The sequence below is a fragment of the Serinus canaria genome, chromosome 12, assembly GCF_022539315.1.
Source record: "Serinus canaria isolate serCan28SL12 chromosome 12, serCan2020, whole genome shotgun sequence".
NCBI classification, from domain to species: domain Eukaryota; kingdom Metazoa; phylum Chordata; class Aves; order Passeriformes; family Fringillidae; genus Serinus; species Serinus canaria.
The window spans coordinates 14,332,357-14,346,523 of NC_066326.1; the positions used below are offsets into that span (position 1 = coordinate 14,332,357).

A 14,167-nucleotide genomic window follows, 5' to 3' on the forward strand; every position below is an offset into this window, starting at 1 on the left:
GGCTATGGAACCTCAGGTGCCTGTGGGAAAGGGAGATGAGCCCTTGCCCTCTCAAGAGCTCCGTGCCCTCCCTATGATCCTTGGGGAATGGCAGGAAGCAGGTAGGAGCAGCAGGGAGTGAAAGGCTGTTTACCTGGGGGGGGTAAGGATATCTGGGATCAGCCCCCCTGGGACTGTGCAAGCTTGGGGGTCCAGGTGGGGAGGAGGGTACCTAACCTAACTCTAACCTAACCCTAACCTAACCTAACCTGGGGATGATGAGGGTTTGGGATCAAGCTGGAGGGTGGCTGGAACCAGGAATCCAGCTGTGCTGTGGTGGGCTAGCATCTCTGGGCCAGGGGGTACCTGGCATTAGGCTTTTGGTGCCTTGTGCCAGCGTGTGCCCCAACAACAGTGGTCTGTGGTAAGTCCAGACTCACATCCCCCATCCCAGCTGCTGGCAGCAGGCCAGGGTGCAGTGCAAGGGGTGTGTTCCAAAATAAATGGGTGCAAAGCATCAGGGGTGCCAGAGCTGTGGGTTTGGTGGTGTCAGAAATGCCATGGTAGGAGCAGAAGCCCCTGCAGCTCCTCCCAGCAATGGGGAACACGTGCTCCTGCTTGCACTTGGAATGGTTTAGCTGCTCCTGTAGCACCTGGGGTTTCTCCTTTGTGTAAACAGGTTGGGAAATGAAAGGGGGGGGTGGTGTGTGTGAGTTTAGGGATATGCAACATTTAACTAGATGAATTGTTTTGGCCCAGACAAATGTTAGCCACGGCTTTATGGCTGCATTTCTGCTTCCTCACTCTGCCCATGCCATTGTCTGACCTTAAACATATTTTACTGATTACTTCCTCTATTATTTTTTCCGGGAACCAAACTAAAGTTTGCGTAACTTATCCCTACTTATACAACCCCCCCATTCAATTTTCATTTGCTGGGAAACAATATGTGTTTATTTTTTCTTTCTTTGTCCTTTCCATTGGGGAGAATTTATCTTTTCAATATGCCATTGGATTTGTCTTTCTTTCACAGTTAAGTGATGGACATCTGCTGGCCTCTTGCTGTGCTCTGGTTCTGCTTTCACACTCTTGCCTGCCAACAGCAGTGCTAAAGGTAATTTGTCACAGCTGATGTTAAAGGTGTGGAGGCACTGGCTGCCACGTGCTGAGGTTATTCGTGTTCCTGTCATTTCAAAGGTTGCCAGCTTTGAATCCTGGGGTTTGGTTCTCTCCTGTGAATAATTTGGGGGAACTGGAGATTTTTTATAGTTGGTACCTTTCTATGTCTTATTTCTTCTCCTTGGTAGAACAAAGTGTTGAGTTGCTGTTATAAAAACTAGGGAGAAAAACAGGGTTATGAACTGGTTTGTAAAATGGACTGGGCCAATTCTGAAGGCTTTCAGTAAAAAAAACTAGAAATCCAAGTGACCTGGTACTGTCAGAATATGGCCATATGTGAGTCAACATGTTGTGTTATCTCCCACACACACACTGATTGCTTACAGCTGTTCCCTGATTGTTGCCAGAGTTTGCAATGACATTGTTGGCATGTCATGGTGCTGGGGACAAAGTCCTTGGGAGTGGATGATGGAGGAGCTGTGGTTGTTATTTTATATCTCCAGTTAATGCAGTAATATAACCTAAAAGAGAATGGGAAGAGCTCTATAACAGATGCATATGCATTGAGTTTTGGGCCGCAGATAATTCATGGCAAGGCCAGGCAGGTCACACCCTCCCTTCTATAGAACGCCTGCACATGGCAGAGGCAGCAGCAGCCCCTTGGCTTTTTCAGAGCAGCTTGACTGCTTGGAAAGTCAAATGTTTTATAAAACTCTTCTGAGAACTGCAGGGTGCTTCAATATACATGTTTAAACAACTGGTGACTTCCAGCTGATGATTTCACTTTCATTTGGGATTCTATCTCCACCCCACATGGCTATTTGTGATACCTTAACAGATCCCCAGTGGGAGAGAGGCTCACAGCACACACGTGAGTGGGCCAGCAGGGGGAAGTGCCAGGTTGGCTCCTTACAGCCACAAAACAGGAGTCCCTGGAGAGAGTGGCTGTTCAGAGGCAGTGAAAGCCACTGTAGCAGTCCCTGGACATGCCTGCACCTGCAAGGAGCAGTTCAGTGCTCTGCCTGACTTCATGCCAGTACTGACCTCTGAGTACATGTGCTCACCCAGAGAATTGACTTCCCCGTGTTCAAAGCAGGCCTTTGCTATTTACCAAAGCATTAAATAAGATGGGCCTGTTACACCCAATTGCTAAGGTTTCAGAAGGGTTGCAAAGGCAGTACTGATGCCATCCCACAATGACTTCTCTCAGAGACCTGAACTTTTTTTATTGCTTGCTGGCAGTTTTTATAGCAGCTCATGGAGGCCTGCAGAGACACAGGCAGCCAGAGCCCACCTGCAATGGTGAACATGCCTTCCCTGTTCCAGCCCCTGCCACACCAGCACTTTGGTTTTCTGTCAGGTAGTCAGAAGATACCACTTAATGCCATTAGCACCTTTTCCCTCAGTGTAGTGAATGCCAGAAGGGGAATGCTTGTGCACAAACTAGAAAGGAAGAAGAGGATAGCAGAGGGAGACAGCATCTAGCAGAACCCATTCTAAATGCCTGCCTCCCCACACAAGGGCGCAAGCTGCTTATATGCAGCACTTCTCAAGGTGCTTAAGTATTAGTAGACATGTAGAACTATACTACATGTTTTCAAAGGCATTCAGGAAGATGGCCCGGAGAAGCTGTTTTCTCTTTTTGTAATAAATAAACCCCATGCAGGAAGCACTACTGCAGTTCTTTGGGCATTGTCAGTGGACAGGCAGCAGTTCAGCTGAGTGGCACTAAGCTGTAGAGCACTGTTTTATTCCATCAAATGCCATCCCAGCCCCTGAGACATCAGGTCCAGTTATGGAAGGGACACAGAGAAGCACACAAACACAACAGGGCATCATGGCTCTTGAAATTTATTTTCAGAGCATAGTGCTTCAACTACAATTAAAATACTTGAGCAATTAAAAAATGCCACTGACTCCATACTAGAGCTGGACAACAACTAACACTGTTACTCTCATGCACTGACAGATACTAGTTTGCTCATGCCACTGAAGTAGGCGCGTTCTCTTTCACTCATCACTTCAAAATGCAGGGGTCGTCTACAGAAGTTGCATTCTGCTGAGGAGTGTGGTTTCAGCTCCAGACCAACATCCTTCCACGTAGCCAGCAGTTTTTCTGTTAAAAAAAGTTTATCAAGATCAAAGCTTAAGACTGGATTGCTTTAGAGAAGCAGGAGAAGTTTCAGCATATTTATTCTCCTAACAAGTGAGCAGGGATAATAGGATTTCACTCTGACACAATCTACCTCTTGAAACAACTGGGCTGCAACTAAGTCTCAGCTTCCTCATATCACCTCTCCTGACAGGATCAAGAAAGATCTACTGTCTCTGAACAGATCTATGTTTAAGAGAAGTTAACAGCTCAGCTGAGGACATCTGAGTTTGGAATCCAAATAGTATGTGAAGATTGGTTTGGACAATGCATGAGCAGAGTCCTAGCTGGGTATAGGTCTTCAATGGCCTTGCAAACTCTGATCCAAGTCACAGTGCACTGGCCTTCACATCTCACACTCCAAGCAGGGAAGTGTGCAGGAGGTGCTGCAGCAATGGAAACACACAGCCCAGCTCATGACATCTAAAATTTAAGTGCTTCCCAGCCTCATCTTCAGTACAAAGACCACACAGACAGACAGGATCTGCAGTGCACTGATGTAGGAGTCCACTCACCAATAAAATAACTCATCATCTGGGGTGTGTGGTGAGGTGTAGGGGCAATTCGGAGCAGCTCCTCTCCACGGGGAACTGTTGGGTAGTTGATGGCTTGGACATAGATGCTGTGCTGGCTCATCAGTTTGTCACAGATCTCTGTATTTTTAGCAGCATCTGCAACCTGAAGTTCAAAAATTTAAGTTACAGGAGCAACCAAAAGAATGAGAGTTGGTAGAACTGTCAGCCCAACTTAGCAAGTCGTAAGAATCCAATAGGGCTTGTAAGTCAGAAAGAAAGACAAAGTCGGTATTGCAGAACACTCTGGGCATAAGAGCACCCCTGCAGCATAGGCAGGGAGCTGTTTACCACCCAAATCTTTTTACTAGTTGTTAGCAGTTCCCTTATTTTCTGTATACTGTTAGTGTATGAAACCCACAGTCTTTCTCCCTCTATTTTATATTTACACCAGACTTAAGCCAGACTCCTGGTACACCACCACTGAGCAACAGGGTGAGTTTGAACTTGGTGAAGGCAGTAACTAATACCTGATGCTACAGTGTGCTCATGGACAGCAAAATGGGCACCACAGCCCTGCATTAACAGCACCCCAAGTGCTCACCCTTATGGGAATGATGTGGCTGGGGCAGTGCACCACGGGCAGCCCTGCATCCATCAGCATCTGCCTCATGAGCTTGACGTTGCGCTGGTGCTGGCGGCGCAGCCCCTGGCCCTCGGCGCTCTTGAGCGTGCGCACGGACTCCAGGGCCCCTGCCAGCAGCATGGGTGGCAGCGACGTGGTGAAGATGAACCCGGCCGCGTACGAGCGAACCGTGTCTATCAGGGAACTCGTGCTGGAGATGTAGCCTCCCACACAGCCAAATGCTTTGCCTGAAGGAAAAAAAGTAAAAAGGTAACTGAGTGGATTTATTCTTTCCAACTATTGAAAAGCTCCAAGACTTCACATTATTCCACTTGGAGGAATGGGTTACTCATGTAATGTAGTCATGGCATGTTCCAGCCCCCCTCAGTAATCTTGTATTTACTCAGCACATGGTACAGCTTTGTTTTTAAGCCAATCTTGATAATATGGATCTAGTTGCTGCACAGCAAGGACAGTTCATGCCTCTATCAAATACACAAGTTTTGATTTTGAGGAAGACCTTCCAAGCCAAATCATCAAGCAGGGACTTGAACAGTGACCCCAAGCGATCAACACTAAGTCTCTCAGCAGATTTAAAATAATCTGTTTCAGAGATGCTAGAAATAGCCTGTGATCCTAAGGAGCACAGAAGGCTGTTACTGTGATTGTGTGGTTGATACCAGCCCTCCTTTCCAAATGTTTGGAGTGCAGAACACAGCCACAGACAGAAGTAGGGTGTCTGGTGAACACTTCTGTTCCTATTAGGCTGTAACCCAGGACTTGAAGTTCCAAAGAACATTAACTTTCCTAGTAAATTTTATTTATGTTTTGAAAGGTGTTTAAACAGCCTTTCAAATTATAGCAGTAAACTTACTCCTGAGCCTGCCTTCTACTCAGATAATAGCAGTTGCTTCAGTACTTGCCAAATCTCTTTACATAACTCCCCATCTCAGGTTTCTAGATTAGAAGCAGTTCCTTTTGTGAAATGGAGTAAGTCCTACTAAATATAGAGAACTGCTCTACTAGCATTCTCACCTGAATTTCTTGAGTTGTATAACATGCCACTGGAGGACTTTTTGCTAGCTTGTTTAAAAGAAAACCCCATACAAAGCTACCATAACTATTTCTAAGGCAGCATAAGTAGCTTAACAGAAGCTTTTCAAACTGTGGGGCACACTTAAATCCCCTGGGCTTTCTGAAAAATCCTAGGCCCCAGCAGCCCTTAACAAGTTCATTTGACTAGACTGATTTTGAGCTAACCCACTTAATTTGGCTGCTCAGCAGCTTTGCTGCCTCAGCTTTTGCAGGAGTGCCAGGCTGTGCATACCCAGCGTTCCAGAGATGATGTCCATCTTGTGCATGACTCCATCCCGGTCTCCGATCCCGCCTCCTCGGGCTCCGTACAGCCCCACAGCGTGGACTTCATCCACAAAGGTGATGGCCCCATGCTCGTGGGCTACATCACACAGCTCTTCCAGAGGACAAACAGCACCTAGGAACCAAAGCAGTGACTGGCAGTTTAGGATTCGCTGTATGGCTGGATAAACCCCAGAAGTACCCCAAGACAACCCCTACAGCACTGTACACTTTGAGACCTAAAGCAGATGATTTGAGGACTAATTGCCCCAGAAGCAGAGAGGAGGCTTTGATATCAACTTACCATCCATTGAGTGAACAGTTTCAAATGCAACAATTTTAGGGGTGGATGGATCAGACTTTTTCAATAGCTCTCGAAGATGGTTGACATCATTATGGCGAAATATATGTTTTGGCACCCTGCTGTTACAGATCCCCTGGATCATGGAGGCATGGTTTCCAGAATCAGAGTAGATCTCACACCCTGAGGAAACAGGTTACAGCCCAGTTACATTTTAAGTACAGAAAGCATTAACTGATTCCTAGCATTGCATTATGTATGGGAAGAGTTCAGAAAACAAGGATAGCTTGTTCTTGAAAGTAAGAGTCTTGATCAAAAAAGCAAGTTACAGATCATGAAACAAGAGTAATATCTGAGGTTTATTTTAGGCATTCAAACTGGCACAAATGATAGCTTGAGAAAACAGTTATCTAACTCTCCTAACTTCTGGGGAAGACATTAAATTGCTGCTGTCTCATTTTCAGGTAGAGTTTAAACACAAGTAGAGAAGACTCAGCTTGTCTAATCCCTCCAGCAGTTCCCAGCTCATAGATCTCAACATCTCAGTAGGCTGGCATATAGGTAATTTGCACTGAACATAACTTGAATATGGTATTAAAACCAGCAAACCACACTCTGCCCATGGATTAGGATAAATCCTCACTTTGGACAGCCATTTGCAAAACATACTCCCAACAGTTTGGGGCAAGGCTGTGTTTTTGTGGCAACACAGGTGCAGTCTGAGATCTCACCTGGAAGCATTTTAGCTAGAGTGAAGAGAGTGGAGTCATTGGCTACAAAGCAAGATGAGAACAACAGTGCTGCATCTTTTCCATGAAGATCAGCTAGTTCTTTTTCCAAGTCGACATGAAATTTACTTGTTCCTGATATGTTTCTGGTACCTCCTGCTCCAGCACCATGTTGTTTCAGTGTTTCCCTAAAGAGGGCCCAAGAGAGGCATTAGCATTGCTGTGGGACACACAGAAGAGTAAAGGATCATTGCTGAAAACATTCTGCTACATAATCAGGACTTTTCTAAAGAAGAAATGGCAGCAAAAAGCAGTTGTTGGGTCTTTGAGTAACCTGCACACTCAGGAGTCCAGCAAGGTCAGATATCAGTGACCAAGCACAGCTGCAATATACCATCCAGTTTATCTGGTAACATTTGGGGCTTTTAAGGAAGATTCAAGGAGCACAATCAGTGACCAATACACACAGTGCAGCCCTGGATCTGAGCACTAAGTGACCTCTCAAGAAACGAGGGTAACCTTAACTGCACAGCAAGAATCACATAAGAAGCAACTTATGTCCCACAGTATAGAAATCAGTTTTTCAGAAGCCTTCCCACAAAACACAGCTTGAAAACCCCTCTTAAGAACACAGCAGCACTCACATCACTGCTCCACAGACACGAGGGTGGCGGCTCATGCCCAGGTAATCATTGCTGCACCAGACAGACACCTCCTTCTTGGTGATCAGGGAGTCGGTATAGTCGTCTGCCATGGGGAAGATCTGCGCCTTGCGGTTCACGGTCTTGAACACTCGGTAGGTGTGATCCTTCTTCTTCTCATCTATCTTCTTCTCAAAGAACTGATCATACTGGAAGGTGGACACAGCTGAAAGGAGACAAGAGACTTCAGCACACAGGAAATAATCACAAAAGACCAGGCCTCTGGGGGTTTTGCCAGACATTCTTACATTTTGGCAAGTTATCCTGAAGCAGATGAGAGACGCTTTCCGGTTTTTGCTTCAGCATAATATCCTTAAACTTCTCAAGCAAGCCACTCTGATCTGCTCCCTCAGCCTCAATCTTTCTCACTGTGGAAGTACTTGGTATTGTGGCAAATTCTGTACCTACAGATATTGTAATAAATTCCAGTGAGTTTGTTTGGTTTGAAACAGAGTGAAGTAAGTTGAATTCAGCAAAGCAAGCCTTTTAAGTAAAACCAACATTTCAATCTTTAGGAAGTATGTGCCCCAAACCCCATGTTGATCCCACTAGGATGAACTATTTTATTTGCTTACAAATTTGCCTTTGACAAGACAGAAGGATTAGCCTTGCTAATCAATCACAGTACAACAGGCAATTTCCTTATACCGTATTTGGTTCACCATGACTCAGAGAATCACACTATACAGCTATTCAGCTGTACAGAGAACCACACTATTTAGCACTCATCTGAAAGAATTGGTACACACCTAACTGAAGGCAGAGCTCTAGTCAGCTGCTTCCCTTTTGTTCTGTTAGCACAGGTTTTATTTTTTTAAAAACTCTGCCACAGAAGGCAAGCAGGAAAGTAAAATAAGCCTTCTGAGACAGGCAGCAAGGCTTTACTGATACTGCTGAGAAGTTCCTTCCTTTGGAGGACAGCTCTTCCACACTACCACTGCAAGCCAGCCAACACCCTTTAGCTCCATAAACACAAAAACACACCCCAAAACCATTAGCCTGCTTTCAAGCTTGGATTTGGGCTGGTACTTGCCTGGTGTCTTGACACTTTGCTCTATCTTTGGGTATAAAGCCTTTGTCTAAACCAGCACCCTGGCAAAGCTATCTACAGATCTAAGCATCTGCTTGGGTGCGAGTGTAACAGCTTGACTCACACATCTAGAGCCAGCCAGCACATCAAAATACAGCTCACGCTATTCCCACATCAGAATCACCCAGGGAAGCCCTGAACAACGTCACAGGTATGTCATTAACACCTACATTCTCCAGCAGCTTTTCCCTGCAGTCTCCCATAATCCCAGCTGCATTATTTCAGTGATGCCTGTCAGACCGGGCACGCTCCACATCCAAGTCAGGCACCAGAAGTTCTCAGGAGGAATCACTGCTTCAGTGCACAGAGAACATACCTTTCCTGTCAGCCTGCACTTCCTGCACATCCTCCTGCAGTTCCAGGCTGGCTTTGCAGAAAACGTTGCTCTTCTTCTGGTTCATCTGAGCTGCCAGAAACGGGCATTTGGTAGCTGTACTCTGGCTAGCACTGGCAGGTGGGTGGCCAGCAGGAAGCTGGGTTCCATCTACATTCTGCTGGGCCACTTCTTTGATATTCTTGGCCTCTGAGATGGGGACAGAGAAGGGAAAACACTTCAGCTTCATCATTTGAATACACTGACTTCAGTTTCTTGATCCATTACTTTTGCAATTAATTTGGCAAGATCCATTAAGAACTATTTAACTGAGCAGTCACATTTTATTTATACAAGCACAAAATGCCAGTAACACCCAAGGGACGTCTGAGTTAAGATGCTAGATCTAGCACTGTACCCTTTGAGGGGCAGAAATACCTCTCTTTCACTCCCAATGGGAATATTTAAGGAAAGACTGGCTATGGCAGTAAGTGCCACGGTAGTGTTCAGTCATAGGTTGGACTCCACCTCAGAGGTCTTTTCTAACCTAACTGTGGTTCTGTGACCTTCTTTTGAGGAGTTTCAGAGATTTTTCAGCCATGCAGCTTCCTCTGCTGCAAGCCTCAGCTCCTTCCCCGGAGTGCCTGGGGAAGAATTCCCCAAGAAATATTCCCGGGTGGCGTGAAGGGACACCGTACCGTGAGAAACATCGCCCCGAGACCCAGGATCACGGATTCCCACCGGGGCTCGCCACAGGACGCCCCAACAGGCCGGTCCCTGATTCATACCACGGTCACAAATTTCCTTACCGCGGACATTTCAAGGATTAAGCAAGCCCTGCCTCAGCGCTGCCTATTCCAGAAGTTTCGCCCCGTGACATGCAATGTCTATGTTATTTTCCCCCCCCAGGAACCCTCGGCTCGCTCCCCGGCCGTACTCACCGCGGCGGCCCGCGGGGGTCTCCTCCTCCGCCTGCTGCCCGCGGGCGGCGGACGTGGCGAGGGCGCGGGCGGCCGGCGGGGCCGCTTCCATCATGCGCGGGCAGTGCTGGGCGTAAAGCAGCAGCGACGGCCCAGCCTTCTGCAGGAACGCCTGGGACACACGGGCCAGGAACGGGCAGCGCCGCACCACCGCCTCCATCCTCGCTATCGGACAGGACACCGGAGGTGACGGCAAAGCGACACCAGCGACGGGAAGGCGACACCGCGCTGTGCTCCCGCACTGCCACTTTTATAGACCCGGGGGCGCGGCGCAGGCGCGGTGGGGCTGCGCAGGCGCGGGGAGGGACCGGGGTAGTGCCCGGCGGCTCTGGGGTGTTGTGAGGTGTGAGGGGCTGGAGGCAGTATGCGGATATTGGGGGAGCTCTGTGGGTTGTGAGGGAATGGACGTGTCCCGAGAACAGGGAGAGACCTCCGGGGATCGTGAGGGGGTGGAGGCGTCCCGAGGACAGGGAGAGACCTCCGGGAATCGTGAGGGGCTGGAGGCGTCCCGAGGACAGGGAGAGACCTCCGGGGATTGTGAGGGGCTGGAGGCGTCTCTAGAACAGGGAGAGACCTCCGGGGATCGTGAGGGGCTGAATGCGTCCCCACCCCCAGGGGTTGTGAGGGCTGGAGCAGGTGTGGCCGCCATGGGGGAATAGGGGCGCTGTGAGGGTGTGCGGGAGGCTGAGCCGCTCCCGCAGCGCTGTGAGGGTACGGAGGAGGTTTGGGTACTGCCGGGGTCTGTGAGGGGATGGGGCAGCCGGCCCTGAGCGGGGGCTGTGTGGTTATGGTCCGCACGGGAAGCGCTGCTCCGGGTTTCCCCAGAGCCCCAGGCTGTGCAGTGCTTGTTTCCCACAAGGTTTGGGCTCCCTCGCCCCCCGGACCGGAGTCTCGGGGTCACCCCAGCGCTCCCGTTCGTGGCAAGAGGCGAGCTCTGGGTCAGCTGGGCTGGGGGAAATCCAGCGCTGCTCGGACGTGTCTCGGTGTCTTGTTCCTAAATGCCCCTCTGACTCCCTGCAGAGCCCGTGCCCGGGGCTCAGGTGGTGGTGGGATCCTGAACTCCTCTTACTTTTCCTACAGCTGATACTGATCTAACAGGTCCTCTGTAGGTGACGCTCAGACTTTCACCATTGCATTTTTGCCGGGTTTTGGAGAGAACAACTTCATTCTCTGGTTTGCAATGGACATTAAAGCTTGTTTGCTTACAAGAGTATTTGGTGGGGAGGGTAATGGTAAAAGGAGTTTTCCTTATGTGTGTGCCCATTCAAACCACAGTAGTGCTACTTCCTGTGAGGACTGACTGCTCAAGTGTGGAAAGAATGGAGAAGGAAAAACACAACACTTTTTCTGTCATCTTGTGAAACAATGTCACGGAAGACAGGATTTTGGTAGAGAGCCAAGAGCTGTCTTGGGTGCTTTGGGGCAGGAGTGGGTTTTGTAACAGGTGTGGAGTTTGAAGGAGAGCCTTCTTAAAGGTCACTCGTGGCTCTTGCCTTGCATGAAGTCACATTGTGTAGTTACTAGAAGGTGCTCACGTAGCATGACTAGAGAAGTACAAAGCCTGTATAGGACTGTGGCTGCTGAACGCAAATTTGGCTTTAAAAAACACTTCTTTAGCATTTAGGTACTGCAGATTAATCTTTAATATGGGGCACAACCAGCAAGGTATTTGCCTGACCCTCTTTTATTCACCACTGACTTGCTTTGAGGATGCTGCATGCAGTTTGTAAACTTTGGGATCTGAGTAAGTTGGTCAGGAGGAAAACCTCATAATCAAATGTCAGATTTGATGTCAGCTCCAGTGTGTTACTAAGCTCTGAGGCAGGAAATGGGACAGAGTTCTGCTCTCATGTACTACTTACAAAGCCCTGAAAAAGTTAGCTGGGGTTGTACAAGGCAGGGTGTGAGATTTGGGTTTTAGTAGGAGTGTTTTATGCACAGTTCACTTCTTGCTTATTAGAAATTTAAGACACTGTTATATAAGAAGTCTCAATGCTCAGACCTTAACTCAGTATTTGTCAGTGTAATGCATAATTGGTGTCATTAAACCAGATATGTGCTAGTTTTAATTTGTTCTGTAGATAAATTATTAAAGTAGGGCAGTGGTATTTGACCTCAGCCTCTGTAGTAGTTGTGATAGCAGGAGTCCTGGTCATTTGGTAATACCAGGATAGTGTTTTGAATTATTAGTTCAGTTGCTCATCAACAATTTATTTTTGTTTTTTTTTTTTCTCCACAACTGTGTTTTGGCTAGTGTTACATACCTCAAATATTTAGCAAAATAATAAGTTTAAAGACACCTGATCTGTGTTTCAGATTACTGCTGTCCCTGTTTCCTGGAACACCAACAATTGACTCTCTACCTTGAAGTTTTGTATCACATCAGTTTTTGTAAAGATTGAGGGAACACCACAGCATTCTAACTTGTGGATACCTGACAAGTGTCCTTAGAGCACAGTTCATGTGTCTGGGCCTGAGGGACCGCTCCTGTGCTCCAGTGGTTAATTGCAGTTTTAGCAGCAGAAATCACATCCCATAAGCTTGATTTATAGTATGTTGAAAGTATTTGTCTTTCTCCTCCTATTTTTCCCTTAACTTTTGTCCATGATACTTAGCTCAGAGGGAACGTGGGTTTTGTTGTAAGAGGCACCAGAGAAAGGTGTTGTGCAAATGAGCACAAATCTGCTGCAAGAGGCTGCAGAGCTTGTTGGCCTGGACACCTGCCACAGCAGGTTAGATCCCTCAGAAATCTGCTAATCCTCCTTTATCCTGGTGATGTGAAGAGCGGCATTTCACCATGTTGTAGGGCTGAGGGATGAAGTACGTTAGTCTGCTTGGTTGCTGGAATGCAGAGACTGGTGGGCTTGTGTTCAGCAGTGCATGTGAAGCCTGAAGAGCATCTGCTTTTTACACAAACATCATTCAAGGCTGGCAGCTGAGACACTGCGACCTTGGCTACGATATGGAGATTTCCAAATGGAGCAGAACTCTCAGCTTTCCTGTCAGACTCCCCTCCGATCTGTGCTGTTCATCACACACTCCAACAACGCTTCTTTTAAGGCTTGATTTTGGTGAATTTATTTAACCTTGTACATGACAGGAATTGCGCAGAGCAGCGGAACGACGTTAACTTGACCCTCATCTTGGAGGGTGCTGAAGGAACTGTCCTTGTCAGTGCACAGAGCTGGCTGGAGCCCTGGGAGCCACAGAGCAGGGAAAAGTCAGGAAAAGGGTGTCTCATCAACTGCTCTGCCAGTGTCCTTCCTCCCTTTGGAAATACTGCCAGGGCTTATGTGTTGAAGGTGAAGTAAATACTAATAAAGCTGCCATTAATTAAAATTTCTTAGGGCTTCAGTGGATTAATTAAGCGGTGTTTAAGGATGTTAATTGTGGCAGTGTATTACTGCCATCCTACAGGGCTGAGGAGAAATAAGTGCTGTTTGCCACACTGCAGGAGGAGCAGAGTGTGCAGCAGGGCCAGTGGCAGCCCAGGAGGGAACAGGGGGCCCATCCTGAGAGAGAAAAAGCAGGCTTAGATCGGAGAGAGGCAGCAGGTACAGCAGGCAGGGGAGAAGGAATGGCTGCTTGGCACTACTGAAAGGGCAGGGGAACATGTAATAAAGGAGGAAAAGGTTTAAGCAGAGTGGGTAACACTGGTGTGAGAACAAATTTATTCAGCTGGCCCTGACAAAATGTAGCTCAGAAGGTGAGTATTTCCTTACTGAACCTGTATTTTGGAGCAGCCTTTACAGCTGGTTCCTGAGACCAGATGGATTGAGCAGAGGAAGCTCAATCTGGCTGAAAGGCCCTTGTGTTGCAGTGGCAGAGGAAGAGAAGACTCTCAACTATCCTGAGTCTCTGCTGATTTTAGTTTCCTAAAGTCCATTCTGTTCCGATGATTTATCAATTTCTTAGCTCAATAAAAGTTAAGGGAAAACAAAGTTAAATTCCAGCAGTTTGGATGGTGGGTGAGAAGCCACAGAAAGTGCTTCCCACAGAGAAATTGAAATGGGGAAAAATCCCCTGCAACAAGATGAAGTTTATGTCTGCAGATGTCCCTGAAGAGTTGTTGGTGAAGATGGTCTCTTTCCATGTTGCTGGTTTGCCATGTAGGGTCAGTGTAAGTTACATTGAATACTTCCCTCCCATCCCTCTTCTCTCAAGCATGTTTGCCCCAGTATTCCTGGAAACAGAACTTGGTTCACAGGTTTGTAGCATTCATCTGCCCTTGCATTTGTCTGCAGGTACCTCCTTTAATAGAATTTTCATGAAATTTATGCTTTGAAGAGAGCATTTACATACTTAGCAAAA

At 47.4% G+C, this 14,167-nt stretch overlaps 1 protein-coding gene across 1 annotated transcript; it reads right to left on the reverse strand.

Moving 5' to 3' along the window:
* Positions 1 to 2,933: 2,933 nt before the first annotated feature.
* On the reverse strand, positions 2,934 to 10,131 carry ALAS1 (5'-aminolevulinate synthase 1). The gene is made up of 10 exons (XM_030228053.2): positions 9,818 to 10,131; positions 8,880 to 9,086; positions 7,722 to 7,877; positions 7,417 to 7,639; positions 6,776 to 6,960; positions 6,048 to 6,227; positions 5,715 to 5,879; positions 4,367 to 4,635; positions 3,766 to 3,928; positions 2,934 to 3,214 (listed from the first exon to the last, which is right to left on the reverse strand). The coding sequence occupies exons 1-10, from the start codon at positions 10,014 to 10,016 to the stop codon at positions 3,054 to 3,056; spliced, it is 1,908 nt and encodes a 635-aa protein (XP_030083913.1). The 5' UTR covers positions 10,017 to 10,131; the 3' UTR covers positions 2,934 to 3,053.
* Positions 10,132 to 14,167: the final 4,036 nt, after the last annotated feature.